This window comes from Leiobunum rupestre, chromosome 10 (assembly GCF_980474605.1).
Source record: "Leiobunum rupestre chromosome 10, qqLeiRupe1.1.hap1, whole genome shotgun sequence".
Classification (NCBI taxonomy): Eukaryota; Metazoa; Arthropoda; class Arachnida; order Opiliones; family Sclerosomatidae; genus Leiobunum; species Leiobunum rupestre.
The window spans coordinates 14,889,462-14,917,028 of NC_143393.1; the positions used below are offsets into that span (position 1 = coordinate 14,889,462).

At 40.9% G+C, this 27,567-nt stretch overlaps 1 protein-coding gene across 4 annotated transcripts in view; it reads left to right on the forward strand.

The window, feature by feature from the left end:
- The window catches only part of LRP1 (LDL receptor protein 1), a 68,345-nt gene that overhangs the window by 39,278 nt on the left and 1,500 nt on the right, over positions 1 to 27,567 (forward strand). For 2 of the 4 annotated variants that reach the window (XM_090162054.1, XM_090162055.1), the window contains exons 17-75: positions 339 to 491; positions 1,574 to 1,630; positions 1,845 to 1,916; positions 4,527 to 4,652; positions 4,721 to 4,817; positions 6,104 to 6,249; positions 6,329 to 6,457; positions 6,521 to 6,640; positions 7,154 to 7,279; positions 7,342 to 7,458; positions 7,529 to 7,654; positions 7,718 to 7,918; positions 7,977 to 8,181; positions 8,242 to 8,560; positions 8,633 to 8,729; positions 8,787 to 9,019; positions 9,092 to 9,218; positions 9,662 to 9,839; positions 9,917 to 10,038; positions 10,117 to 10,428; positions 11,197 to 11,325; positions 11,391 to 11,525; positions 11,598 to 11,729; positions 11,796 to 12,201; positions 12,271 to 12,395; positions 12,466 to 12,594; positions 12,664 to 12,897; positions 12,954 to 13,342; positions 13,405 to 13,723; positions 13,785 to 13,910; positions 13,990 to 14,217; positions 14,299 to 14,469; positions 14,538 to 14,678; positions 14,753 to 15,004; positions 15,080 to 15,175; positions 15,240 to 15,386; positions 15,850 to 15,981; positions 16,060 to 16,179; positions 16,245 to 16,370; positions 16,438 to 16,643; positions 16,790 to 16,977; positions 17,040 to 17,446; positions 17,506 to 17,892; positions 17,957 to 18,188; positions 18,268 to 18,388; positions 18,456 to 18,577; positions 18,648 to 18,781; positions 18,840 to 18,959; positions 19,020 to 19,259; positions 22,849 to 22,971; positions 23,035 to 23,450; positions 23,620 to 24,022; positions 24,094 to 24,270; positions 25,232 to 25,402; positions 25,487 to 25,556; positions 25,634 to 25,765; positions 26,418 to 26,579; positions 26,638 to 26,861; positions 27,291 to 27,549. In XM_090162054.1, the coding sequence (XP_090018180.1) occupies positions 339 to 491; positions 1,574 to 1,630; positions 1,845 to 1,916; positions 4,527 to 4,652; positions 4,721 to 4,817; positions 6,104 to 6,249; positions 6,329 to 6,457; positions 6,521 to 6,640; positions 7,154 to 7,279; positions 7,342 to 7,458; positions 7,529 to 7,654; positions 7,718 to 7,918; positions 7,977 to 8,181; positions 8,242 to 8,560; positions 8,633 to 8,729; positions 8,787 to 9,019; positions 9,092 to 9,218; positions 9,662 to 9,839; positions 9,917 to 10,038; positions 10,117 to 10,428; positions 11,197 to 11,325; positions 11,391 to 11,525; positions 11,598 to 11,729; positions 11,796 to 12,201; positions 12,271 to 12,395; positions 12,466 to 12,594; positions 12,664 to 12,897; positions 12,954 to 13,342; positions 13,405 to 13,723; positions 13,785 to 13,910; positions 13,990 to 14,217; positions 14,299 to 14,469; positions 14,538 to 14,678; positions 14,753 to 15,004; positions 15,080 to 15,175; positions 15,240 to 15,386; positions 15,850 to 15,981; positions 16,060 to 16,179; positions 16,245 to 16,370; positions 16,438 to 16,643; positions 16,790 to 16,977; positions 17,040 to 17,446; positions 17,506 to 17,892; positions 17,957 to 18,188; positions 18,268 to 18,388; positions 18,456 to 18,577; positions 18,648 to 18,781; positions 18,840 to 18,959; positions 19,020 to 19,259; positions 22,849 to 22,971; positions 23,035 to 23,450; positions 23,620 to 24,022; positions 24,094 to 24,270; positions 25,232 to 25,402; positions 25,487 to 25,556; positions 25,634 to 25,765; positions 26,418 to 26,579; positions 26,638 to 26,861; positions 27,291 to 27,549 (10,894 nt within the window). The remainder of the gene's footprint in view (positions 1 to 338; positions 492 to 1,573; positions 1,631 to 1,844; positions 1,917 to 4,526; positions 4,653 to 4,720; positions 4,818 to 6,103; positions 6,250 to 6,328; positions 6,458 to 6,520; positions 6,641 to 7,153; positions 7,280 to 7,341; positions 7,459 to 7,528; positions 7,655 to 7,717; positions 7,919 to 7,976; positions 8,182 to 8,241; positions 8,561 to 8,632; positions 8,730 to 8,786; positions 9,020 to 9,091; positions 9,219 to 9,661; positions 9,840 to 9,916; positions 10,039 to 10,116; positions 10,429 to 11,196; positions 11,326 to 11,390; positions 11,526 to 11,597; positions 11,730 to 11,795; positions 12,202 to 12,270; positions 12,396 to 12,465; positions 12,595 to 12,663; positions 12,898 to 12,953; positions 13,343 to 13,404; positions 13,724 to 13,784; positions 13,911 to 13,989; positions 14,218 to 14,298; positions 14,470 to 14,537; positions 14,679 to 14,752; positions 15,005 to 15,079; positions 15,176 to 15,239; positions 15,387 to 15,849; positions 15,982 to 16,059; positions 16,180 to 16,244; positions 16,371 to 16,437; positions 16,644 to 16,789; positions 16,978 to 17,039; positions 17,447 to 17,505; positions 17,893 to 17,956; positions 18,189 to 18,267; positions 18,389 to 18,455; positions 18,578 to 18,647; positions 18,782 to 18,839; positions 18,960 to 19,019; positions 19,260 to 22,848; positions 22,972 to 23,034; positions 23,451 to 23,619; positions 24,023 to 24,093; positions 24,271 to 25,231; positions 25,403 to 25,486; positions 25,557 to 25,633; positions 25,766 to 26,417; positions 26,580 to 26,637; positions 26,862 to 27,290; positions 27,550 to 27,567) is intronic. The other 2 variants (XM_090162056.1, XM_090162057.1) reach the window with 2 other exon arrangements.

Here is a 27,567-nt window from a genome sequence, read left to right on the forward strand (position 1 = left end):
TACAAGGAGACATCCCGAAGTGTAACCCACCGATTTTGTTCAAACTCGGGGGATTGGTAGACCTTCATGTATCATAAAAAATCCTAAAGGGAATTTATTCAATGGGCAACCGTTTTGCCATGGCAACAAAAAATGTTTTTGACTATAAATTGAATTTTTTTCAAGCAAACTTATTCGCTTGCAGTTCTAATGAGGCAATATAAAAAATCCCACGAAAAAAACTGAAAAGGTGTTCATATGAACCCCTGTCGATCAAATGACGTTCGATCATTTGGGCGTTTACCATATTATATACTTCCCTTTAACCTCTGACCTAATGTTCTCGATTGGACGCGTAGAAGCCCACAATTACTCGCAACCGTCGCGATGTCGCGAAGGTGAGTTTGAATGCGTCAAGAACTTGCGTTGCATCGACGAGCGGTATCTTTGCGACGGCGACAATGACTGCGGGGACAACAGTGACGAGGACCCCAATATCGGCGGCAAATGCGGTAAGTAGGAAACTGCACGTTACGCTCATTTTCGTGCTGGTGAAATACTTGGTATTTTAATTAAAAACTAATTTCACCCCTGAGATTATAAAAGGGTCGATTATTAAATATTTGCCTTCTGGTATCGTCTCTATTAGGCCTATTCGACTATAATTTTGGGTACTTACCTAAATTAGTATTTTTGTTTACTTGAAGTCGTAACTTACGAGTTCGGCCATGGAGGAAAAGAAAGGAGTCGCGCTGTAAAACATTTTATAAGGTAGCGGGTTAATGAGGGTTGATAATAAAAAGAACGACAACTTATCTCTCTTTGACGTCATCAGGCAGCTTCACGGGTGAAAAAAAAACCAATGTCAACCCTCTTTTTATGTCAGCCCCCCTTTTCCCGCTGGCATTGTGGTGAAGATTCAAAATTGTTTTACAAGGCACCTCCTTACATTTTCTCCATGGTTCGGCTTTTCAAATCGAAGAAAACCAGGGCTATTTTTCCAATTAGCGTTAGCTTAAACAGTGAAGTGTGTATTGCTTTATTTCGATTCAGCGGTGGATACTCGGGGGAAATTAAGTAACTCGATTCGTCCAGCCTAGATAGACTTAATAGGGGTATATGCCTAGTACAATTTGATTTATCCGTTAAATTTAATTTGATCTTTTGTTATATCTTCTCTCTCTCTATCTATCTCTGAATTAATCGGAAAATTTTATATTTTATAATTTGTATTCTATACTGTTCGTATTTTGACTATTTTGTATTATTTGGAAAACCAGCTGGCAGTATGCGCGCATTATTTCCCAGTAGTGAATTTTTAATTTAATTTTGTGAATTTGGTTGCGTGTGAACAATTCTTTTCTCTCTTCGTATTTTCGCAAAGATTGAAAAGAATTCCAATGAAACGTTAATTTTCCACTTACGATTTATTATAAAATTTATGAAAAAATTGGATTTCTTTTCGAATTTAGGGAAAAATTGATATTTCATTTATTTATGGCTATGATTAATTTTTTTAATTATCTTTGTGATTTTTTTTCTCTCAATTATCTTCAAATATGACCGTTAAATTTTTTAAAATGACCGCCAAAAGCCCAAGTGACATGTCGTAGTGATCAGTATAAGTGTGATGTCAACCGATGTATTTCGGGTACGATATTTGCTTATACTTTCTAACGTTGATTCAAATCCGAGCTTAACGGGTCATTTCGACGATCTAGGGATAATACGGCCATTTGACCACGCCCTCGCGAATTTCGTTCCTTTTTGGTAAAAAACGAGCCCCATCTATCGGCAGCCATTATCCCTCGAGCGTGGTGACGACCCCTTAACATTGACTCAACGTAGAAATGATATTTTTTCAGTCCATTGGGTGTGCGACCATGAAATTGATTGCATTGATGGGACTGACGAAGATCCCTTTAAGAAATGCCATAGTGAGTAGTGTAGTTGACCCTTCTAGTCGTAGCTTAAAGGCGTAGGAACTATATTTATCTTTTGTATAAACTCCTTCGCCCCATCTATACTACATCTTCCCGATCTCATCACCTCCTTTTATTTATCGATACTTTTTTGGAACGTGGTATAAGATTTTATTCGCCCCGCCCGCCCTCCATAAACCGCTCAATGCGTAGGACTGGTTACGTTGTAATCGGTAAAGGTATGTATGGAACGTGAATGTAAACGTGGCATTGATGGGAAATTTGGCGCATGCTCTGATAAGTTATTTAAACAAAAATTAAAGCATGACCGGGCTGTTCTGATTATGTATGTTCATCGTGAGACTGGTGATCTAGCTTTGAGAAACATCGTAGGTATAGTTTAGTGCCACTGTACGCGCACGTTCTTGTTACGTGTGTAGTTTAGATGTTGGGAAGCGGTAGTTTAGATCGCGAAAAACAACCAGCCAGTCAACCGCCCAGCCGACGACTCAGTCCATAACTTTTCGTTACCACCATTATACTCAAAAATAAAAAATAAATGACAGAATTTAATGGCTTAAAGGGCGATTTTGTAGCGATTTATCGTATTTATCGTTGATGAAAAAAAAAGTGATAAATATACCAGGCCGAGGCTTAGCGTGTCGTAGAAGAAAGTATTAGCGTTTTAGCGGTATAAACAATCGCGATAAACAGTATTTGGTCGGTGTGGCCGCCTCTTTTCGAGCCTGTGTTGTGGGCGTAGCATGGGCAAATTATATCGAAGTGTTAGTCCATGTTCGTGGGGCTAGATGATGTCGATATAGTTTATTTTTGTAAACGTATTATTTTTTTGCAATCAATTGGACGGCGTATTTTTTTTTTGTTTCCAGCTAGAATTATTTCGGAGAGTGCTTTTTCATTTTGCCCGAGTAGAGTGTTTTTTTCTTGGTAATTGGGTCTTAATAGTTGGTTTTATTTCCGTATTCGTACTGGATAGCTCCTACGCCTTAGCTATATCTGATATCAATGTGCTACTCTTGTTTCAATCGCTCTTTCCCTCATCATTTCTATTTCAGTTGGTATGCGATTCTGTTCATTATTTTCTTTCCGTTTTCGTAGAAACCCTCCCGGCTTTCTCCGTGTTGTCTTACGCATGGCTCTTCACATTCTTTGTCTCAGAATTAATCGCCTTTAAAGTAACACTATATTCACGCGCGGACGGTTATTGGGCAATTTACATTCGTACGACACTTTTTATGTCTCATTACGCGGTGGTTTGAGTCGTTTAGAAGGTAGCTTTCATTACGATAACAGTTCCAGATTAGTAGAATCTCGTCATATGCATGAGTCGAAAGGCTAGATCTCACTTACCAGGGTGTTATACACTTTTGAGGATACACTTTTGTTTTACCGTAAAACCCCGCCCACCTCTTTATTATTCAAGGTGCACCGATTTCCTTTTTATCTTTTTTCTTTGGAGCACCTGATTTTGACCTCTCCTCACTCCCAATCCTTGTCACATTTCTTTTCTGTAGTCAGCCTTAGCTCATTGATGGAACATCGTCTAAAAATTACTTTTATTCAAACGATGTTTTATCAATCATTATTTAACACCAGATGCGTAATGAAAATTGCACATTTTGGGTGAATTTAATTAAGCGAAACTACGCCATGTCAAGAACCGAATTACGAGAGGGAGAATCTTGAAAATTTTCCATTTCGATATAGTTCTACCAAATGTATGTTTTTGTAAGACTTGGAAGCCATCTTTTGAGCGAAAATTGAAGTATTAATAATGTTATTTCTCACAAATAATTTTTTTTCTAAATTACTAATTAATTTACTTTTGGGAAATATTATAACGATAATGTTAAATACTTAAATCTTAAAATGGGTACTTTTTATAACATACATTATTGAGTAATTTTACGTAATATACAAAAAACAAATGATAGGACTGAATTGTAATTTAGCTACTTTATACAAATATTATAAAATATAACGTATTTAATAAAATGTTTTAATTAATATCTTATTCCTTTCAAGAGATGGTGCTCTATACCTAATATCAAGATGGAGCCTTCCAACGTTATTCCTTATGTAAATCGGTTCTTGGCCTTATTATACGATTTTAAAGGGTTAAAGGTTTACTCGAATCATACCCCAAAAGATGTATATATTTAGCAGAATCGAATTTCGATTTCAACTAGGCAGCAGGGTTGTCTAATTTAAATAAATTTGATTTTATTCGCCGTTTAAATCAATTGTTTTTAATCATTGATTTAAATCGTCTGTTATACTTCAATTTTATAAAAAAATATGCTGTAGTTCAAATAAAACTAAACTACAAATAGTAATTAAAATTAATTTAAATTTTAGTTCGCATTACCCCACCATTAAAATTTTTAATCACATTGTTAAAAAGAAGAGGCATATGTTTAAAAAATAATGAAGTAAAAACATCAACAACCCTGCTAGCCAGCCAATAAAACAAGTTAAACTAATACATTTTATTACGAAATCGTAAAAGAACAACGCGATTTAACCGTGGCGGGGTTTCGCTTGATTAAAATCAGTCGACCTCTTTATGGTTAAGTAAAGAATAATGTAATTCCGCAATCACAGATAGTACGTGCAATCCGAATCAATTTACCTGTAAAGAGTCCGCTCGTTGCATTCCTCACAGCTGGACTTGCGATTCGGATTTTGATTGTGGCGGCGGAGACACGTCGGACGAGCACGCCGGATGCGGTATACCACTTTCTCTTCCTCCAAAACGTTGACCATCGAATAACGGCCTCTTTTCTTCACTCTCGCAGCTTATCCGGAATGCGACATTCTCGAGTTCAAATGCGACAATAAACGGTGCATCCAATTGGAGTACCTTTGCGACGCGGACGACGATTGCAGGGACGGGTCAGTATTTTCATTTAACCATAAGTAACATAATAACAATAAGTATGACAATTAACGAGATTTTCATAGTTATTGCGTAATCAAGATGTTTTCTCAGCACCGAGCCCTCTAGTGTCTAAAATACGCGAGACTTCCGCTAAGCCGAAATATCTGGTTTCCGATAGATAGGCGGAATATTAGGCTAAAATCATAAAAATTAGAAAAGTTTATCTCGGCGCCAAGAGCTCATGTTTTTTTTATCACACGTGATTTGCACGCGAGCTTCGAAACAAAGCCAAAGCCCCTCGCGACTCCAGAACGTGCTCTCCGATATTAGGCTTAAATTTTTATCAAAAAGTAGTCATCCAAAACGATAAGTCGCGAGTCCAAGTCACAGCTTGAAGAGAGTATCAGTGCCGAAAAAAGGTTCGGTTAGAAAATTAGCATTAAAGCAATAGGAAGTGCCGTACTTATTGTTATTATGTTACTTATGATTTTAACCTAATGGCAGAAGTCTATAACTACAGTTTCGTAAGTGTGTCATTTAGTAGACGTAACTTCTGAGCGCAAGAATGAATTTAGGTAGCTAAGAATATCTCACTGCAGAGATTCTATGTTGTAAACAGCGTACGAACTTACATTATGCGAGGATATGAACCGAGACTGACGTGTGGAGTGACGTTGAATTTAAATCATACTAAAAACGATAATCGTCTCTAGCGAGCAAAATGCGCAACTTAAAAACCAATTTATACACCACGGCAAGGTGGCCTGCGTAAGCTAACTATGACGACGAATTCAAGTGCTCGTATTATGCCTAATACAGGGTTGCCACGGTATCTGGAAAACCTGGAATTCGTGGAAAAGTCAGGAAATTTGAATATGGGTATAAAAGTCAGGGAATTTTAAAAAATAGTCTAAAAATTAGGGAAATATCCGGGAATTTAATTTCGGTTGCAAATAGGAAACGTTTTCTAAAATATAGGTGAAAAAATACAAAATCTTGGGGCAAAATGAGTCAGGGAAAATCTCCGGAGATGGTCAGGGAAAACCTGGAAAAGTCAGGGAATTTGATTGTGAAAAAACTGTGGCAACCCGGAATAACTGAGTCTGACGACCAACCAAAAAAGCGAGGTCATTCTAGAAAAGGCTCTCAACGAAAATGTATCACGCGTAGGATAGCGAACTGTCACACTTGCTTGAAAGATGGACGCTATTAGCCACCATCAACGTCATCGACATTCTAGCTCGTAATGCCTTGGGTATTAGCCTAGCTGATTATTATTATGTCCCTTTTAATTGCATAGATCTGACGAGCGGAACTGCGCTATCTCTTGCAACGGAACCGGGTCGAATATGTTCACTTGCGATGGCGGGGCTTTGTGTCTCACCGACTTACTGAAATGCAACGGAGCTTTTGACTGCGAAGATGGTACTGACGAGATTAATTGCGGTACGTGTCAAATGTGGCTTATTAATTGTAGCCAAGACTTAGAGAAAAAAAGTGAACGACTCTATTAAATTGATCGCAGGTAATAGTACCACTACCAATCCGTGTCACAAGGACGAATTTCATTGCGGAGACGGCAATTGTATCCCGCAGACTTGGCTCTGCGACTCCAAGAATGACTGCTTCAACAACAAGGACGAGGAAGAATGCTGTAAGCTTACAATGACGCTATTGTCACGCCCTTGATTAACCTCCGTATTTAAACCATCGTTAGTGGCTCTCACTTGCGCTTCCGACGAGTTTCAATGCAACAACAAGGAACGCTGCGTTCCCAAAATATACGTTTGTGACTCGGAAAACGACTGTTCGGATAATTCCGACGAAATGGGATGCGGTAAGTATCCTTACCTTTGGATAAACAGGATCTTTTTACGGAGAGGTCAGCCCAGTGCCTGCTTTTTGGCGCAACTTGTTCGTCAGCCTCAGGCCAGGGAATAAACTCCTTTTGCCATTTGGCGCCATCTATACTGGTAACAAAAACTATATATTTCTAAGGAATAATATAAAACAAATTATTTTACTCTACCAATATACATATTTTGGTTGGTTATTTATTTCTAATAATAAGTTAATATTTAAACAAATTATATAATATAACAAACTATATATATATACATCGTAATGTACAATCTTCATTCTGTCTATTAAAATTATCACCTTGAAAATCATATTAGTGGCACTCGCTGTCATTAGATTTCACGACGAAACACTGATATATTTCGTATATGTACTACTTGAGACGAACAGGTTGCGCTTCGTCATATGATAGTGTGTTGACCTGCCCGTAAAAAAATCCCGGTATAAATAACCAGTATTGACCAATTATTTTTATGGTAACTGTCCTTAGTGGTGAAACCACCTTGCCTCTCTCCCAACCGCACTTGCGACAATGAAACGACTTGTATCGAACCCTCTAATTTTTGCGACAATCGTTTCGACTGCGTTGATCAATCGGATGAAGGCGGCGTTTGCGGTAGGGCTTTTCGGTTTTCTGTCAGCCGTGTCACTTTCTTGACGCATCACGAATTTTTATAGGCGAAGATCATTGTTTCTTCAGCGATTGCGACCACGTGTGTCAGAATACTCCGTGGGGGCATATCTGTTTATGTCCCGGCAATCTCAGACCGTCGGTGGATGGTCGAACCTGCACTGGTACGTTTATTTGGTAATTTAGGTTTTGATGATACACCATCTTAAACCTGTCGCGCGCTGTTGTTGTTAGATGCCAAGCCGTGCGACCAGTGGGGGACTTGTAGTCAAAAGTGTGTGCAGTTGAAAAGAACCCACAATTGCAAATGCGAAGAAGGCTACGTGTTACACACGGATAATTTTACTTGCAAAAGCACCGGTATTTGCCTTTCGGATAAACATAGCCTTTACTTAATGATGATTATGATTTGGGTTTGTTAAGATCCCGCTGTCCCGTATATAATATTTTCGAACCGCCACGAGCTGCGCAGCGTGGATTTGCACACCATGTCCGTCAAGGCTCTGATCTCGGGTCTGAAAAACACCATCGCTTTGGACTTTTTCCACTCTCCAGATGGCGACATGATTTTCTGGACCGACGTGGTCGACGATAAGATTTACAGAGGCTCCATGATTTCCGGATGTACGTCCCTTTGTGTAAAATAATTGTCATTTTTGGTCTGAAATCATCCGTTTTTCAGCCCTTACTAACATAGAGGTAGTCGTTCGTACGGGCCTATCCACCGCCGAAGGTTTGGCCGTGGACTGGATAGGTGAAAATTTGTACTGGGTTGAGAGTAACTTGGACCAGATTGAGGTGGCGAAATTGAACGGTAGTTTCCGCAGGACCTTGATCGCCGGTAACATGGAAAGCCCTCGGGCCATCGCTTTGGACCCCAGACACGGGTACGAACTACTAATTTCAATCATCGAAAACGTCTAATTGTCCTCTCGGACAACACGCAGAGTCGTCTTCTGGACCGATTGGGACAAGGAAGCGCCTCGCATTGAAAAAGCTTCAATGAGCGGGGACCACCGTCGGACTGTCTTCCGGGTTGACAACGTTACGGACGGTGCGTGGCCTAATGGTTTGACCTTGGATTACGTCGCCCTTCGTATCTACTGGATCGACGCCCGGTCCGACTCGATCCACACGGCTACTTACGACGGCCTGGACCACCGAGAGGTTCTCAGGGGACACGAGACCCTTTCTCACCCTTTCGCCATCGCTCTCTTCAGTAACTACATCTACTGGACGGACTGGAGGACCAATTCCGTCATACGAGTTAGTGGCATATTTCGATGACCTACTACGGGTAAGTTATGGTTTTTTTCATATTTCTTACGTCTTCCGTAGGCCAATAAGTGGAACGGTACCGACATAAGGGTGGTGCAAAGAGCCATTACGCAACCTTTCGACATTCAAGTTTACCATCCTTCCAGACAACCCAAAGGTACAGCCTCCTACGCGCCTTTTCTAAGCCTTTTAAACTAAATAACTCTTTGAATAGGCAAAGTCGAAAGCCCTTGTTCCAAAAACAACGGTGGTTGTTCCCACCTGTGCTTGTTAAGTTTTAACAATACCTTCTCGTGTCAATGTCCCCACGTGATGAAATTGGGGCCTGATAACAAAACTTGCTTCCGCAACGAAAAGGTTTTGCTGTTCTCGAGGCCGAACGAAATTCGCGGCGTTGATCTGGACACCCCTTACTATCACATAATACCACCTTTTAGTCTACCAAAGGTATTATTAAGATATTACCCCTAACCGTACGATTATTACTAGGGTAATTTACGAGTAATTTGGTTCGCGAAGGTTTTGAACGCCGCTGAGGTTGACTACCAGGCTAAAAGTCACCAAGTCTACTGGGTGGATTCCCAGTTGAACGAGGTCAAAAGAGCGCTTCTGAACGGCTCCGACATCGAAACCGTGATAGATACTGGTTAGTTTTAAATACAGGGTTGCCACAGGGAAACTCAGGGAATTTAAAAATAGGCCTAAAAAGTCGGGCATTTTAAGAATTTGTAAAAATTCAGAGAAAAGTCGGGGAATTCAATTTTATCTGGACACTTTTTTAGGGTAATTTTACTCTAGCTCTATGACAAATTCTATGATTATCATGTATTTCCTTGAAAGTTTGGCTAATTGTTTCCACATTGCGATAATCTTTTTACTGAAATATAAGTCAATTTAAATTTATTAACTTCTGATAAAAGTAAAATATGAAATAAAAATTATGATCTTAAAAAGTCAGGGAAAATCTCTTAAAATGGTCAGGGAAAACAGGGAATTTGAATCTCAAAATTTTGTGGCAACCATGTAAATATTCGTAGTCTTAATTTGAGTAATACATCATGCAACAACCAATTTCTGTCGAACAATCAGTGATCGAGAATTCGTACGGCTTTGCCGTTGATTGGCTATCCAACAATATGTTCATTTCGTCGTATGGTGCTAAAAAACAAAGTATTTCCGTTTGTAACCTCGACGGGGAGTACTTGACAGAAGTGGTCAACACTGGTCTGAAAATGCCCAAATCTCTAGCTATACATCCCATTGAAGGGTGAGTTCTTTTTGGCTCGTTTTAGGGGCATTAAGCTTTGTTTCTCAGTTTAACTTCAAAATACCATTGGTCATTAGGTTATTGGTTTGGAGTGACCATGGGGGTAACATTCATTCGATCGAATCAGCCGCTATGGATGGTAACCAGCGAAGGGTAATTACCTCGCAAAGGGATAATCATATTTTGGATCACCCAGTCAGTGAGTGTCACAAGTTATTGTCTTTACTCGTTGAATACTGAAAAACTAAATTAACAATGGGTTGACGACTTCGACTAGGTTTGTCCATCGACTACGAAACATCGATGTTGTATTGGGTCAACAGCGGTAGCGAGACGATACAAAGAGTGTCTTTGCAACCTTCGCCTCATCAGCTGGACGGCTCCAGCAATCCCGTCGAGACCTTACTGACTCTGAAAGGCTTGCAGCCTTTCGCTTTGACGGTCTACAAGGATAAAGTCTATTACGGTACACGGGGAGACGGATGCGTCTACGTAGTTAACAAGAACAACGTCACCGATCGATCCTTGCTCAGAAACAACACGGACGAAGTTATCGCTCTGAAAGTTTACGACGGCGACTTACAAAACGGTACGTACAACTTTTTTATGTACTTCGATAATAAGCACTCTAAAAATTACTTCTTTAAACAAGTTGGGTAGGCTAAAATAGAGTCATTTGGTTTTGGGAATTCTTTCGAACAAGTTGGGGAAAAAAAATTATCTAAATTAAAGTAAACACTGCTGGCGTAGGACTCGCAGTCTATTCCGTATTTAAAGGGGAACGGTCAAGCTTTAACCAGTTAGATTAATTTATGGCGAAAACCATGTTAAAAAAATATAAAGCGGTCAATTTTTAATAAAATAAAGAAATTTCGGGAAATTGAAAAGCGCACGTCCGCTGCGACACCTGGTGATAAATCGGTAAGACATTCCTTGCTTGATTAAAATTGAAAAACAATATAAAAGCGCGCGTTGCTGAAGACGCGAAAAATTTGTTTTGCACAGGCGGCGCGTTCCAGTTATACGAGACATAAGCCTACATTGCGCTATTTCAAAAGTTAGGATAGTTCGCAAATCGCTTACTAAGGTCGTGCTGGCGCTGGCGATACACCTTAAGATCTCAGCGAAAATTCAAACCCAAATACTTGGCGTTATTTTGCGTTTCAACTTTTTAGGCCAAAAACAATTTTTTCAAGACAAAATAAGGTACGTGTAAGTACATTGAACGTCTTGTTGATCTTTTGATATGCAAATTAGGCGATATTTGGAAAAGCTTGGCCGTTCCCCGTTAATATCTTTGAGCGGTATATGTCACAAGGTTTAAGAATAAAGGGAACATTTTTCGCCACCGCGATAGGTACGAACGCGTGCACCGTCAACAACGGTGGCTGCTCCCAACTGTGCTTGCCAGTATCCCCCACCTCCAGAGTGTGCAAATGCACCGCTGGTTTCAACGAAGACCCCAATGACGTCACAAAATGCATCGGTACGTTTTGCTATCATTTAACACCAAAAATTTGCCTTGAAACTAACTTCGTACGTAACTTAAAGGCATACAATCACTGCTGATATACTCGGCCAGTTGGGAAATTCGTGGCGTATCATTGAACGAAACGGAAAAGGACGAGAATGTTTTGGCTCCCATCCCCAGAATAGCGTCGGCTTCTTCTATCGACTTTTACGACGGTAAAAACTCAAATATTAGGGGTGAAACGGATTTTTTTTAATAATTGTTCCTGGTATATTTTATATCTAAAGCGGAGGGATATATTTACTGGGCTGACAGTGATGCGGGCACCATCACCCGAATCAAAAGGGACACGACGAAGAGAAAGGTCATCATTCAGGGTTTGGACTCCATCGAAGGCATCGCTATCGATTGGCTAGCCGGTAAATACGGGAGTGTAGAGATTTAGCAACAACTGTTGGTTTATGACCAAAACGAAACCGTTTCAGGTAATATTTACTGGATTGACCCGTCGTACGACGTAATAGAAGTGGCCCGACTCGATGGCCAAAAGAGATACGTGGTTGTATCTGGTAATATGGACAAACCCAAAGCCATAGTGGTTCATCCTTACAAAGGGTACTTGTACTGGAGCGATTGGGGAACGCCGCCCAAAATCGAACGAGCCAACCTGGACGGCACGGACCGTCTAGTCGTGGTCAATTCCTCAATTCAAATGGTCACCGACTTGGCTATCGATTTTAACGAGGATAAACTATATTGGTCCGATTCGAGACTAGACACGATTCAAAGATCCGATCTAAATGGTAGCAACATTGAAGTGGTACTTAGCGAACTTCCGGAAAATCCTTTTTCGTTGGCTGTTCACGAAGAATACGTCTACTATATCGACACGTGAGTATTCGAGATTTTTGGGGTTTTTAGCCCTTTCATCCCTAATTAATTAATTAATTATAACCGAAGCACTCGCGATCATGGTTCTATATGGCGAATTTCCAAGGACAATTCGTCCGACTCCGTGTGTTTGCTTAAAGAATTGGGCGATTCTTTAAAAGACCTTCAAATATACCACCAAAGACCCAGTTCTGGTAAATTTACTTACTACAGAAAGGCGGTTCTTCGCCAGTACGCCTTTTCAAATCCGTTTTTTTAATCAAGTAGAAAGCAATCCATGCGATAAGGATAATGGCGGATGCGGCAAGGAATTGTGTTTGTACAGGGGCGGCGATAACTACACCTGCGCGTGTGCTCACGGCAAAAGAAGCTCGAACGGGAAGACCTGCGAAGGTACATTCCATTCGCTTCAAAACGCGAGGCTTTTTTCAACTTTGTTTCTTAAATTATTCATTCATTCAGATTACGACGCTTTTATCATGTTCTCGAGGGTCCTCAAAATCGATAGCATACACGTGTTTGACGAAAACAATCTGAACGCGCCCCATCCCAGTATATCGGACAAGGAACACATGAGAAACGTCATTGGTTTGACCTTTGACTATAAAAGCGATACGCTGTTCTACTCCGACATTCAACGGGGTAGCATCAACGCTGTGTTCTTTAACGGATCCGACCATAGAGTCATCGTTTCAAGTAAGTTTCTCCTTAGTCTTTCACTCGCGGCGGACTTATTAAGGCTTATCTTATAGAACAAGGTTCGGTGGAAGGTTTGGCTTTCGATACGACCAATAACGAGCTCTATTGGACTAGTCACAGCGACGCCTCAATTAGCCGCATCAATTTGGGGCGTAAAGAACTGGGAAAGGCCGAGAAGATTATCCGCTTGGGACCTGACGATAAACCCCGAGGGTTGGATATAGACAGTTGCGCCAGTCGCGTCTATTGGACCAACTGGAACACGCGACATCCCAGTATCCAACGGGCCTATTTGAGCGGGTACGATATCCATTCGATCATCACCACCGATATTCGAATGCCCAACGCCTTGACCATCGACCATAAGTTGCAGAAGCTATACTGGTCAGACGCTAGACTCGATAAACTGGAACGATGCGATTTGGACGGAACAAACCGACACGTAAGTACCGATTGTTATCTCTACTTTTCCAGCCGGTGCTCAAACCTTATCCGCCGGCCCAGGTACTTTTAACTGAAGACCCCCAACACCCCTTCGATATCGCCGTCTTCGGCAACTACTTGTTTTGGACTGACTGGGTAGCGCACGCCGTTTTCCGCGCGAATAAGTACACGGGCGGCGAGGTTGTGGTTTTGAGGAAAAACATCGCTCGGCCGATGGGGATCGTGGCAGTGGCGAACGACACGCAAGACTGCACGCTGAACCCTTGCACCTCTCTTAACGGAGGCTGTGAGGAACTCTGTTCCGTCGATATCAATGGACAGGTTCTTTGCTCTTGCATGCAGGGGAGAGTTTTACTTCCTGATGGAAAACGATGCGCGGGTAAGTGCTAACGAATATTAATACTTACTCTCAATACATATGGGACTTGCGTGGTTTGCAGCTAAAGACGTAAACTGCACCGAAAGTCATTTTGAATGTGGAAGTGGAGTGTGTATCCCTTACGAACTCACTTGCAACGGAATGGACAACTGCCCCGATCAGTCGGACGAAAACCCCACGTTTTGTGGTAAATTCAGTTTTAGGAATATTTACTAGGGTTTGGAGGTTGTTTAAGTATGGATTTGTTAAGAGTCGTTTACTTTTAGCTCTTCGCGAGTGTCGTCAGGGCTTTTTCCATTGCGAAAACAACCGGTGTGTTCCACAAGCTAGGGTCTGCGATGGTCAAGATAATTGCGGGGATCATAGTGACGAATTTAACTGCACGTGCGCCGAAGATCAATTCCGGTGTCATCAAGGACCCTGTATCAGCAAGACTTACACTTGCGATAATGACCCGGATTGTCCCGATGCCTCCGACGAGGGTTACATGTGTGGTAAGTAAAATTTACCTTTCTCTCGGAAAAGAGATTTCGTGAATCCTGGCTAAACTCTCGTCCCAATGTCCATCAACCAAGATCGACCTAATTGTTCCCGACACCCCCTGTTTTGGCATCCGGATGAAAAACTCGTTAACTGCCCCAAAACGACCGCTTGCATTCACCCGGATTGGATTTGCGACGGACAAAATGACTGCTGGGATATGTCCGATGAAATTGACTGCGTTGATAATAAAACCAATCCCGAAGGTTAGCTAAAACGGATAACATTGCACCTCGCCATACTTTAACTTAAAATTTGACTTAAATAATTAAAGGGGCTGCCGCGATTCCATCTTGCGGTTCTAATTCTTTTCGTTGCCGCAACGACCTTTGTATTCCTCTATCGTGGCGCTGCGATCGGGACGACGATTGCGACGACGCCTTGAACGGAACCCATTCCGACGAGGAAAACTGCCGTTAGTATGCCTAAACTAGATTACGCTGCTGTAATGTTTAAACTTTTGGTTACTAAACGCGTTTGATCCGTCAGAATACGATTGTCAACCGGACCAATTTAAATGCGCCAACAAGGACTGCATTCCCGCAATATGGCAATGCGACGGCCACCGGGATTGCCTCGACGGATCGGACGAAACCGAGCATTGCGGCACGAGACAGTGCAGCAACACCGACTTCCGGTGCAATAATACTGGCCAATGCATTCCTCAAGCTTGGCTCTGCGACGGTGAAAATGACTGCGCTGATCCCGATGGCACTGATGAACATCCTGAACAGGGCTGTGGTAATTACTAAGCCTTGGTCGAAACAATGCCCGCCTTTTAGTCGTAACGGTAAATCACGTTTCTAAAAATTTTAGGGGTGACGGTTTGCAAGGCCCACGAATTCCAGTGCTTGAATTTCATTTGCATCATACAGTCTTTTTACTGCGACATGGATGATGACTGCGGAGATGGTACGTCTGTCACTGACTTATTTGCTTTGACCAAGGCTTAATACGTTTCTCCTATGCGTCTCAGGCTCGGACGAACCGGCGTCCTGCGAGCGAGCCGAATGCGAAGAAGACGAATTCGCTTGCAAAAACGGCAAATGTATACCGAAAACTTGGATTTGTAACGAAATCCAAGATTGTTCCGATGGAAGCGACGAGGATTCCGAATTTTGCGGTATGTCCTTTGCTTTTTACCCTTTATAAACGCAGGGCCCTAGTTCAACTATAATTCCGATATTTTCCTATAATTCTGAAATGGTCCTACAAAGTATTATAATTCCTTTTTTTCTCTATTTTTCCTTTTTTTAACATATTCGCTTAAATCCCAAATGTTAAATGATTTACACACCAACGAGACATATACTTAATTTGTCATATTTATCGTAAAAAAATTACCCCCGTGAAAATTGGAATCATGAAGGAGGATATTAGAAAAGATTTTGATTTCTTTCCTCATCAGAACTACATTGTCATGACTTCTTTTAACTACATGCTACAAAATTTACGATATAAACCTATTTGAATGGTTAACTTAGTTCTATAATTATCCTTAATTTTTAAATTTTTAAACTTTAATTCCTTTTATGACTTTTAAATTATTATTGTTATTATCATTAATATCTTGGATGGTATTTCAGTGAGCCAAAATTCGTCCACTTCCGTTTGCAAACCCGACTTCTTCAAGTGTCGAAATGACGTATGCGTTGAAGCATCCCTGCTGTGTAACGGACAGAACGACTGTGGCGACTTTTCAGACGAATCATCATGTAGTGAGTACCGTTTCTTTCCTCGTGGAGCTTGCAAGCTCCCAGTTGAAATAGATTTAACTCTTAATTCTAATAAACCAGACATAAACGAGTGCAAATCCACTCTGGTTTGCGCCCAGCATTGCGAGGACATGCCTATCGGCTACAAGTGCAGCTGCTACGATGGTTTCAAAGCCATCGATGGGGGCCGCTTGTGCAATGGTATGCTTTTCCTTAATTAAATCGCCTGACAATGACCGTAAAGTAAAAGCAATGCCTCTTGATAGACATAAACGAGTGTCTGGCTCGACCATGCAGCCAAAACTGTCGGAACAGCCACGGATCCTTCGTATGCTCATGCGTTGACGGCTACGTCTCAATGGACAACGGGTTCACTTGCAAAGCCAATAGCTGTCAGTCTCATTCTAATTTATTATCTATTTTTGTACTACCAATGCTTATTTCATTTAATTTTTCAAGCCATACATCCAACTTTAATATTTACTAATCGCTACTACATTCGCGAAATCGACCTTCACGGTCACAACTCCCGACTATTGGTCAATAACTTGACCAACGCAGTCGCGTTGGACTTTGACTATGTCGAAAAATGCCTCTATTGGTCCGACGTGACTGCTTTGGGCAGCAGTTTAAAACGGCTCTGTGAAAATAATACGGAACACGAAGTGAGTTTTATGCATTTTAAATTAGCGATTTCAATAATAATAATAATAATAATAATAATAATAATAATAATAATAAGGCTTTATTGGGATAACTAGTTCAGTCAGAGACTGATTTCAATGGTTAATTACTTATGTATATTCATTAGATACTACACGCACCGACTGTCCAAAGTCCAGACGGATTGGCAGTTGATTGGATTGGCCGAAATTTATACTGGTGTGACAAGGGAAAAGATACCATCGAGGTATCAACATTGGACGGCCGCTTTAGGAAAGTTCTAATCCGAAGCGGTCTGGAAGAACCCAGAGCCATTGTCCTGGACCCCTTCGAAGGGTAAATTTAGTGGCGTAGATGATCTATTGATCATCGGGTATATAGTTCTTGTTTGGTTTTAGTTACATGTACTGGACCGACTGGGGAAGCAAACCCTGCATAGGCAAAGCGGGAATGGACGGTAGTGACCCAAAAATCTTATTGAATGAGTCATTGGGGTGGCCAAATGCCTTGACCATCGATTACGTCACGCGGGAACTCTTCTGGGCCGACGCCAAAGAGGATTACATCGCCGTGTCCGATCTGAATGGACAGCATAGGAAAATTGTTATCGCAAGAGGTACAATGAACGCCGTACACCACATATTCGCTTTGACCGTATTCGAAGACCAACTTTACTGGACTGATTGGGAAACCAAAAGCATTCATCGCTGTCATAAGTACACGTGCAGTAATCAGACTGTGGTTACGACCAATATTCACAGACCCATGGACATTCAAGTTCACCACCCTTTCAGACAATTACCTTGTGAGATATCCGTTCTTTTTAGCTCACTTTAGTTTTGTTTATACGTGACCTTTCTTTAGTACCTTACCCTAACCCTTGTGAAAACAACGGTTGTTCCACTCTTTGCCTCTTGACACCGATCGTCGAGGGCTCGACTAACCTACAAGTGAAAGCTACCTGCGCCTGTCCAGAGAATTACTCTCTGCAACCCGACGGACACAGCTGCGAAAACAACTGCACCAGCTCTCAGTTCGTTTGTCATCAAACGTTTAAATGCATTCCGAAATGGTGGCGTTGCGACACTCAAGATGATTGCGGCGACAATTCCGACGAACCACCGGACTGCCCCGAGTTTAACTGCAGTCCTGGACAGTTTCAATGCGAAAAGGGAGGTACTTGCATCTCCCCTAGTCAGATATGCGACGGCGTCACTCATTGCAGATCCAGTTCGGACGAAGTCGATTGCGGTAAGTCGTAAACTTAACCTTTCAAGTGCCCATATAGCTTAGGCATAAATTATTTTTAATCTAGATAAACACACTTGCTTATTGAGCCAATTTAAGTGTCCCCGAAATGGTACCAAAGCCTCGCATTGCATTAGTTTGGCCAGACAATGCGATGGTAGTTACGATTGTCCCGGAGGCGAGGACGAGGATGATTGCCCGCCGAAAACGTGCATGAGCAATCAGTTCAAATGCGGAAATAACAAATGCATCCCTCAAGTCTGGGTTTGCGATGGAGATCCGGACTGCATCGACAAAAGGTAGGTTGACATTCACTTATAATTTTCCCTTCTCGGTGGTCTGTGAATTACCAATGGTTCTCCTATTATACCAAATTAGTGACGAACCCGTGGAATGCGTCAATCGTCGTTGCCCTCCCAACTATTTCCGCTGTAATTCCGGACGTTGCGTTCCCGGCTCTTGGAAATGCGACGGAGATTTTGACTGTCCCACTCACGAGGTAATGCATTCTTAACTATCGGTCTTCGAAAATCGACGAGTTAACTCGATATTACGCTATAAACTAGGACGAAAAGGCCACGTGCGATAACGATACAACGTGCCATCCGACCTACTTCAAGTGCCAAAACAATAGATGCATACCTGGTCGTTGGCGATGCGATTTTGATAATGACTGCGGGGATAACAGGTGCGTTTTTTACCTTCATTCGGTTTCCCTTTAGTTACACCAATCAACCATATTTGTTGTATTACTTCAGCGACGAGGAAAAATGCGTCCCGAGGGATTGTTCGGAAAATGAATTCCGATGCGATAATGGCCGCTGTATCCGAAAATCGTGGCACTGCAACGGCGAATTTAACTGCGAAGACCGAAGTGACGAAGTCAATTGCAGTAAGTTAAAACGAATCATTATAAAACTCGAGTTACGATCGTATCGCGTTTACATTAGATGTGACCTGTCTCGAACTCGAGTTCAAATGTAAATCCGGAAATTTTTGCCTGCCCAAAGTCTACCAGTGCGACGGGGACTTTGATTGCATGGATGGAAGCGACGAAGCTGACTGCTCCAGTAATTATTCTTTAACATGGTTTTGTTTTTTGGTATATATGTAACGCGCTTTATGTCCAGACCGATCTTGCCGAAAGGGCGAATTTATGTGCCGCAATAAGCAGTGCGTCTTCAGTCGCTGGCAGTGCGACGGCCAAAGCGACTGCGAAGATGGCTCCGACGAAGATCACTCTCTGTGCGCCCACCTGGCCTGCCTACCCGACAAATTTCGGTGTAAAAACAATATATGCATTCCTCGTAGCAAACTGTGCGATGGCATAGACAACTGTAATGATAACTCGGACGAGGATACCGCTTATTGTAAGTACTTCTTCGCTCTTTTTACTATGGAACGCCAAACCGGAAAAAACACAATTAAAACGCAATATTATAGTAGAGAACACTATAATATAGTAGAAACGTCATATATAATGTAGTAGGGAGCACTATAATGTAGTAGGGAGCACTATAATGTAGTAGGGAGCACTATAATGTAGTAGGGAGCACTATAATGTAGTAGGGAGCACTATAATGTAGTAGGGAGCACTATAATGTAGTAGGGAGCACTATAATGTAGTAGGGAGCACTATAATGTAGTAGGGAGCACTATAATGTAGTAGGGAGCACTATAATGTAGTAGGGAGCACTATAATGTAGTAGGGAGCACTATAATGTAGTAGGGAGCACTATAATGTAGTAGGGAGCACTATAATGTAGTAGGGAGCACTATAATGTAGTAGGGAGCACTATAATGTAGTAGGGAGCACTATAATGTAGTAGGGAGCACTATAATGTAGTAGGGAGCACTATAATGTAGTAGGGAGCACTATAATGTAGTAGGGAGCACTATAATGTAGTAGGGAGCACTATAATGTAGTAGGGAGCACTATAATGTAGTAGGGAGCACTATAATGTAGTAGGGAGCACTATAATGTAGTAGGGAGCACTATAATATAGTAGGGAGCACTATAATATAGTAGGGAGCACTATAATATAGTAGGGAGCACTATAATATAGTAGGGAGCACTATAATATAGTAGGGAGCACTATAATATAGTAGGGAGCACTATAATATAGTAGGGAGCACTATAATATAGTAGGGAGCACTATAATATAGTAGGGAGCACTATAATATAGTAGGGAGCACTATAATATAGTAGGGAGCACTATAATATAGTAGGGAGCACTATAATATAGTAGGGAGCACTATAATATAGTAGGGAGCACTATAATATAGTAGGGAGCACTATAATATAGTAGGGAGCACTATAATATAGTAGGGAGAACTATAATAAAGAAGACAAGTTGGCAAGCCAAAATATACCTCTCCTCGGAAGAATTGTCCCTAGTGGTATTAATTTATCGAGATAACCCTTAAAGATATATCTCCGCAATTTAGAGTTATTTGTTAAAAATATTAACCCATTTCTATCCCGCCCGGTATAAAATTTTAATTATAATTAAAATAATTGAGACGAAACGACCAATTTTAATTTATTCAGAATATCATAAGTTAAGTAGTTACAACAGTAAGTTAGACGTACTATAACAATGCACAATTGAATTAAACCCTTTTACAGAACAAGTTTATCAGTTAAATATAATACGAAGCAAATTTTAATGAAAGAAATATCTACAGAGGCTTTTTGGAATTACTCTCTTACGAAATACTTGCCGCATCTTTAACGCTCATTTTATTTCAACACTCGCCCTTGATGAAGATACCGTAGATATCTGGTAGTGGACGACTCGTTCACTTCCTGTTGACGTTGTGACGCATACCACATGAAAAAGACCAATGCCGTCCAATTTCCAATATCATATAATGACTCGCACACCCAAGAAATCATTGACTGCGTTAGAAATCGTAGATATCCAAATATCCACACCAAATGTATTTACAAGAAGCAAAAACCTTACCATCAACAAAGCCGAGAGCCACTTGACGAACCGCCAGCTCTTAAAGCAATTAACGTTAAATTATCTCCTTTGAATTAACAGAACTATATATAGGTCGTTAAGAAAGTGGACCACCCACAGGGTCTACCCTTTAACCCTCTAATCTCGGCTGACTGCGCTAAAACAAGATTTAACCTTTAAAAAATACCAGATTAGGCCTTCATAAATTCATTAATAAAAAAAGACTTTATTACCTATTATGCTTACGATGCCTGTCTTAATTTCAGTGAATCTAAGGAGCTATCGGTGGTTCTGTGGTAGAGCGCTCGACTGCCAAGCCGAATGGTCTGGGTTCGAAACCTGGGTGGCGCATTTATTTTTAATCAATAGAGAAACGCTAAATTAGAATTTCTTCGATGCAATAATTTCAATTTCAATTCTATTTCAATTAAACCAAAATTTCGTACTCTATTAAATACGCTTCCGATAAAGCTGAAGGTCTAATTTTCAATAAGGCGTAACAAGTGTCGGTGGTTCTGTGGTAGAACGTCCGCCTGTCAATCAGGAGGTCTCGGGTTCAAATCCCGCCCGATGCGATCGCAAATTGATACTAAGACGAATACCGTGTACAACTGGTGGAAACCCTGCCATTGGACGTTGAGAGGTAGCATTACACTCAGCACTCGGTCCGTCCCAAAGTCATTAAGAAGAAGTTGGAGAGAAAACGCCCATATAAACACAACAGACTCAACATGCACAACCATCAGAACACAAACACAACAAATTCAACACTCACAACCTACGCATAAACATTACAAAAACCGTAATACACCAAACCGTCACGACGGTGAGCGAAAAAACACCATCCAAACCAAACCGCAAATGCATCCGTTAACGCTCACCGTCACACGGTGGTTTTGCCAACCCTTTGAGAAACTGCGTACGCAGTGATTACACTTTGCACCGAAAATGCGAACGCGTTCGCAGTCCTGACAGACAGACACACCCACAGACCCACCCACAGACCCACCCACAGACCCACCCACAGACAGACACGGTCGTTGTATAACCCCTCCTAGGGGACTTTGTCCCCTCGGAGAGGTAAAAATGTATATATGATATATGGTACTACAAACCGGAAAAAACTCATGTAAAAAATTCACCTATAATATTATAGGAAATTCATCCATAATAAAGTAGAAAAAATGCTTCTATAATATAGTAGGAAAAATGCTTCTATAATATAGTAGAGACATGCTCTCTTTTATTATAGTAGAAAATTCATGTATAATATGATAGGAAATTCATCTATAATATGATAGGAAATTCATCTATAATATGATAGGAAATTCATCTATAATATGATAGGAAATTCATCTATAATATGATAGGAGCTTCATCCATAACAAAGTAGAAAAAATGTTTCTATAATATAGTAAAAATGCGTCTATAATATAGTACTAAAATGCTTCTATAATATAGTACTAAAATGCTTCTATAATATCGGTAATCCCATGCGTTCTGTTTCGCTGAAAATGTTTTTTGTTCTAATATATTTTAGGAAAAATGCAATCAGATACCAAGAATGTATGTATATACATTCTTGCAGATACCTTAATGCATTCTTGATTTTAGTGAAGGGTTTTCACTTCATAATAAAGTTTCTACTATATTATAGATGAATTTACTACTATATTATAGAAGCATTTTTCTACTATATTATAGAAGCATTTTTCTACTATATTATAGAAGCATTTTTCTACTATATTATAGAAGCATTTTAGTACTACATTATAGAAGCATTTTTCTACTATATTATAGAAGCATTTTAGTACTACATTATAGAAGCATTTTTCTACTACATTATAGGAGCAATTTTTCTACTATATTATGGTTGAATTTCCTACCACATTATAAATGAATTTTCTACTATAATATAGGAGAGTTTTTTCCGGTTTGGCGTTCCATATTTTACCATCAATGGAAATTAATAGTAGTGATACCTTAATAGGTAATCACCAACGGCCTTGTAAAATTGGTCAATTCACGTGTGACAACGGCCATTGCGTGGAGCAGAGACTGGTATGCGACCAGTACGATAATTGCGGCGACTCGAGCGACGAAGTGGAATGCGGTAATTTCATTGTTTTAAAGATTTAATTGCGCTAGTATCTTACGTCGGTTAATTCACCTTCAGAAACCGGGCCTTGTCGATTCGGGACATGCTCCCATATTTGCTACCCGAAAAAATCTTCGCCGACCAACTACACTTGTAGTTGCGCGGCCGGTTACCAGAGATCCCCGGGAAATCACAGTCTGTGCAAAGCGGAAGGTTCGCCTCCGATCATTTTAATCGCCAGTCATAACGAACTACGCCAAATAGACCCATACAAAACTTATTCGGGCGACCGTGAGATCGAAGACGTGGTGCACCACACATCCGGTGTCAGTAACATGGATTCGGTTGACGTCTTTTACAACGGTAGCACGGCCCTCATCTTCTGGACCAGTGTACACAGCGGAAACATTCAAATCAAACTGGTCAACTTACCTGACAAGGAAACGAGACGAAAACGGAGCGAGGATAGACCATCGGGTCCCGCACTGACCTTGGTAAGCTTTTGTTTTAGGCTTAATTAGTCATATGAGGGATTTGATTACTATTTATAGTTTAAAACGCAATTTAAACTCCAAGACTTCTATTGATCGCCCATAATTCTATGTCGTTAGAATAATATTACTTGCTCGCAAGAACAAATGAAATGTCTTATTTACAATATAGATATCAGGTTTGCTGGAACCTCGAGGTATTTCAGTGGATTGGGTCAACGAACACTTGTACTGGGTGGACACGGGGGCTAAAACCATATCTATGGCCAATTTGGACGGGATCTCGAGACGGACCGTCATCAACGTGGACATGGACCAACCCTGTGACATCGTGGTGGACCCAGTTTCAAGGTATATTTTCTGGACGGACGCGGGTCCTACCGCCAGAATTGAGCGAGCTAACCTGGACGGGTCAGAACGACACAGGCTGGTCGAGAAAAATATCCAGTGGCCGACGGGCTTAGCCCTGGACATCCCAGCTTCACGTTTGTATTGGAGCGATCCGAAAGCCTCAACTGTTGAGAGCGTCAACCTGGATGGACGTTACAGGCACATCATTCGTACATTTAAAGCCGGTGCGTTATTAATGATATTTGAAATCTTACGAATAAATTTAATTAATAAACGTGGCTTTGAATTTTCTCAGAGGAAAAACCGTTTAAAATCGATATATTTGAGGACCATCTTTACGTCACTACCTTCCACAGTAACATGGTCATAAGAATTGATAAATTCGGTACTGGGGAACCATCCTATTTGACCCGGGGCTTGCACAAGGCCATGGATATTGTTATTTTGCAAGAAAATAAACATCTTCCCAATTGTAAGAACCATTAATGTTAAGGAGGTTGTTTACCCAGCAACAGGGCGCAGGAGGCAAACCTTGGCTGCTAAAACAACACGCAATACCATAAATCTATAATAAAGCTCCCTCTTAGTAAATAATAATAATATTAAAGGGACAATAAAAAGGAAAAATAACCTATTTTCTATCGATTTGCAGATTGAAAACAAAAATTATGCTCATGAATCCATTAGCCTAAATGTTTTGTTAATTCCAAACTTTAGGGGTTAAACCTCATTTTGGGCATGAAACTGGGTTGACACTACCTGAAAAATCTGGAAAAGTCCGGGTCTAATAATCTGGAAATTTTAAGAACCAGGAAAATAAATAGGGAATTTAGTTTCCTTTGGTTTTTTTATAGTTGATATTGAAATTCTTATTATTTATATATTTTATATTTTCTGTGCCCTTACAATTAGGGGTGTGCGAGCACTCGCTTAAATCGAGTACTCGAATCGAGTTCAAGTTCGAGTACTCCTAAAAACGGTTTGGTAATAGCTCGGATACCACTTTACGTATTATAATTTATAAAGTGGTAATCGAGCTTTTACCAAACCGTTTTTAGGAGAAATGCAGAAATTGTTCGGAAAAATGATGTTAGACAGACAGTGAAAACCCGGGAATATCAAAATTTAAATTATGTGGCAACCCTGTGCCAAATATACGCGAACAGCAGTTAGACTTCGTCCCAAGCATTGTTTTCATAGTGTAATTTTTTTTTTTTAAATATGAAGGTCCCGGGTTCGCGCCGTGGTTATTTCAGTTATTAAATTAAAGGTAACTGAAAATAAACACATTTAAACTATCTAATTTACAGATATAGAATTAAAAGTGTTAATTTTAATAAAATAATGGGAGCTTTATTATAGACATTATCCCGATACCTTTAACGCGTCATTGGCGTTATGGGCTTTTCATTCAATCGAACTCTAATCATTAGTGAGTACTCCTTGCAAGATAAACAGCCCTCCCTGCGGCAGCGAATCACTTTGTGTAGCGAAAAGTGACACCGTGGCGCTGTGTCTTTGCCCCGATGGCATGGTCGAAACGAAGACTAGCGAGGGCAAGAAGGCCTGCACCGTCATCGCTCCCACACCCAGACCCATCGACGGTAAGGCTATTTGCTTGTTTAAACGAGACAACCTTAAACCTTTGACCCTACCCTTACGCTTTTTTCTAACTTTACGACACTCAGATCTCTGCAGTCTGAAATGTCTCAATGGCGGAACATGCATGCTTAAAGCTAATGAGGAACAGTATTGCGCGTAAGTGTTGCGTTATTACTCCCCCCCCCCCCTGGTTTTGGGGTTATATCTCTACATTTACCGAGTTGATTTAACAGTTGCTTGGCGGCCTATGATGGCCCCAGATGTGAAAACTTCCGCTGCAACAACTACTGTAAAAATAAAGGTTTCTGCTACACGGATCTCTTACAAAACACGGCGCCCGACCAAAAACCACCACTCATGTGCAAGTAAGATTGAAAATCATATAAACCACGGTCACACAAGACCCTAAAAACGCTGTTTAAGTTAGTTTGAATGCTAATTTTCATCAATAAAATTGAGAGAAACTCTCTATAAAATTTGTTGTCAAGTCATAGTATGACCAACGTTTTACTTAAAGGTCGGAGAACTCGTTTTTTTGTGCAACTCGTTCGTTTCAGGACGATAAGAAAATCTCACAGAACTATTTTGCGCCATCAGTACTGCTGCCCCGAACCACCCTTATGAAATTATATACAACAAATTATTTTATGGTACCACTATAATTGTTTGGTCTTCGTAGTTATTTCTTACAAAATCCCAATATTTAAACAGAAATTATGTAATAAAATGTTAAGATTCAACAGGTGGCGCATCGTAATATACAGCCTTTATTCAGCCCACTATAATATACGCGTTAAAAATCGTATTAGTTCCACTAAAGGTCGTTAGATGTCGCGACGAAACACTAAAATTGTACCCCCCAGGAGCAGACTACGCTTGTGACTAACGGGTTACAATTCGTTATACGGTAGAGATAGACCCGTGCGCTGACCTCGCCATAAAAAGATCGTGGTGTGACCGTGGATAGAGTCCAGTCCCGCGCCTCGTACTTCTACCGCTAATTTTCAATATTTCCAGCTGTGGACCTCAGTGGACTGGCGAAAAATGTGAAACTCCGACTCACATATGCACCGACTACTGTCACAACAACGGAACTTGCATAATTGAGTACGGTGTTCCGCGTTGTACTTGCCCACCGGAGTTCACGGGACTCATGTGTCATCAATGTATCGGACTGAAGTAAGTATTTTTTATTATTCTCCGCAAAGCCCAACTTATGTCTTCTTCTTCGCTATAGCTGCGGCAATGGTGGCGTTTGCACCAAAGCGAGAGACGACAAGCTTTTTTGCCAATGTCCGAATGGTTATAAGGGAAATCAATGCCAGTTCTCCGAATGCGAAGGCTACTGCAAACACGGAAATTGCACTTTGAATCTGGGTTCGCCCTATTGCATGTGCAATCCCGGATACTCGGGAAAACACTGCGAAGAAGACCTATGTGATTCCCAATGTCAAAACGGAGGTCAGAGCCATTCATTTTCTCGGTTTTATAGTCAACGAAAAATAGTTATCGATTATTTTTAAATTTTGGCGCCCATTTTTAATGTTAATGGCACAGTCACTACGGTCATTCGTTTATCAAAACTAAACAGAGGGATCACGCGACGAGCACACTTGAGTATTGATTCATTTGACGGCCTATTTATAAAATGTTTCTCGGAGAAAGACTGCAATATAGTCACCGACACGACGGGAAAATGTTACTTTTATCGGCAGGTTTTCGACCGCTACTTGTGGTAGATGTATTTTGACGCGTGTCAGGCGGAACAAGGCTTTTAGCTAGCAATTTAATTTAGATATTTATAAAGATTATAGTGGGTATAAATAATCAGAATTGTTTAATATTGGAATAAGTGGATCGGGACGCTAAATCCCTATCCGTATCTTGCAGGTACTTGTAGACGCAACGCCAAGAAGGTAGTTTGCGACTGTCCGCCAGGTTTTTCTGGTCGTCGTTGCGAAATGGGCGAATGCGGTTGTAGGAACAACGGTACTTGTGTTGGAAGTAAAACGGAACATTCGGGAACCAGATGCAGCTGTCCGCCTGGTTTCACCGGTCAATTCTGTGAGACCTTCGCTAGTACTTGTAAGGATTTGGTTTGTCAGAACGGTGGCACTTGCAGGAACCTCAAGGGAAGTCCCGTTTGCCAGTCAGTACATTCATTTTA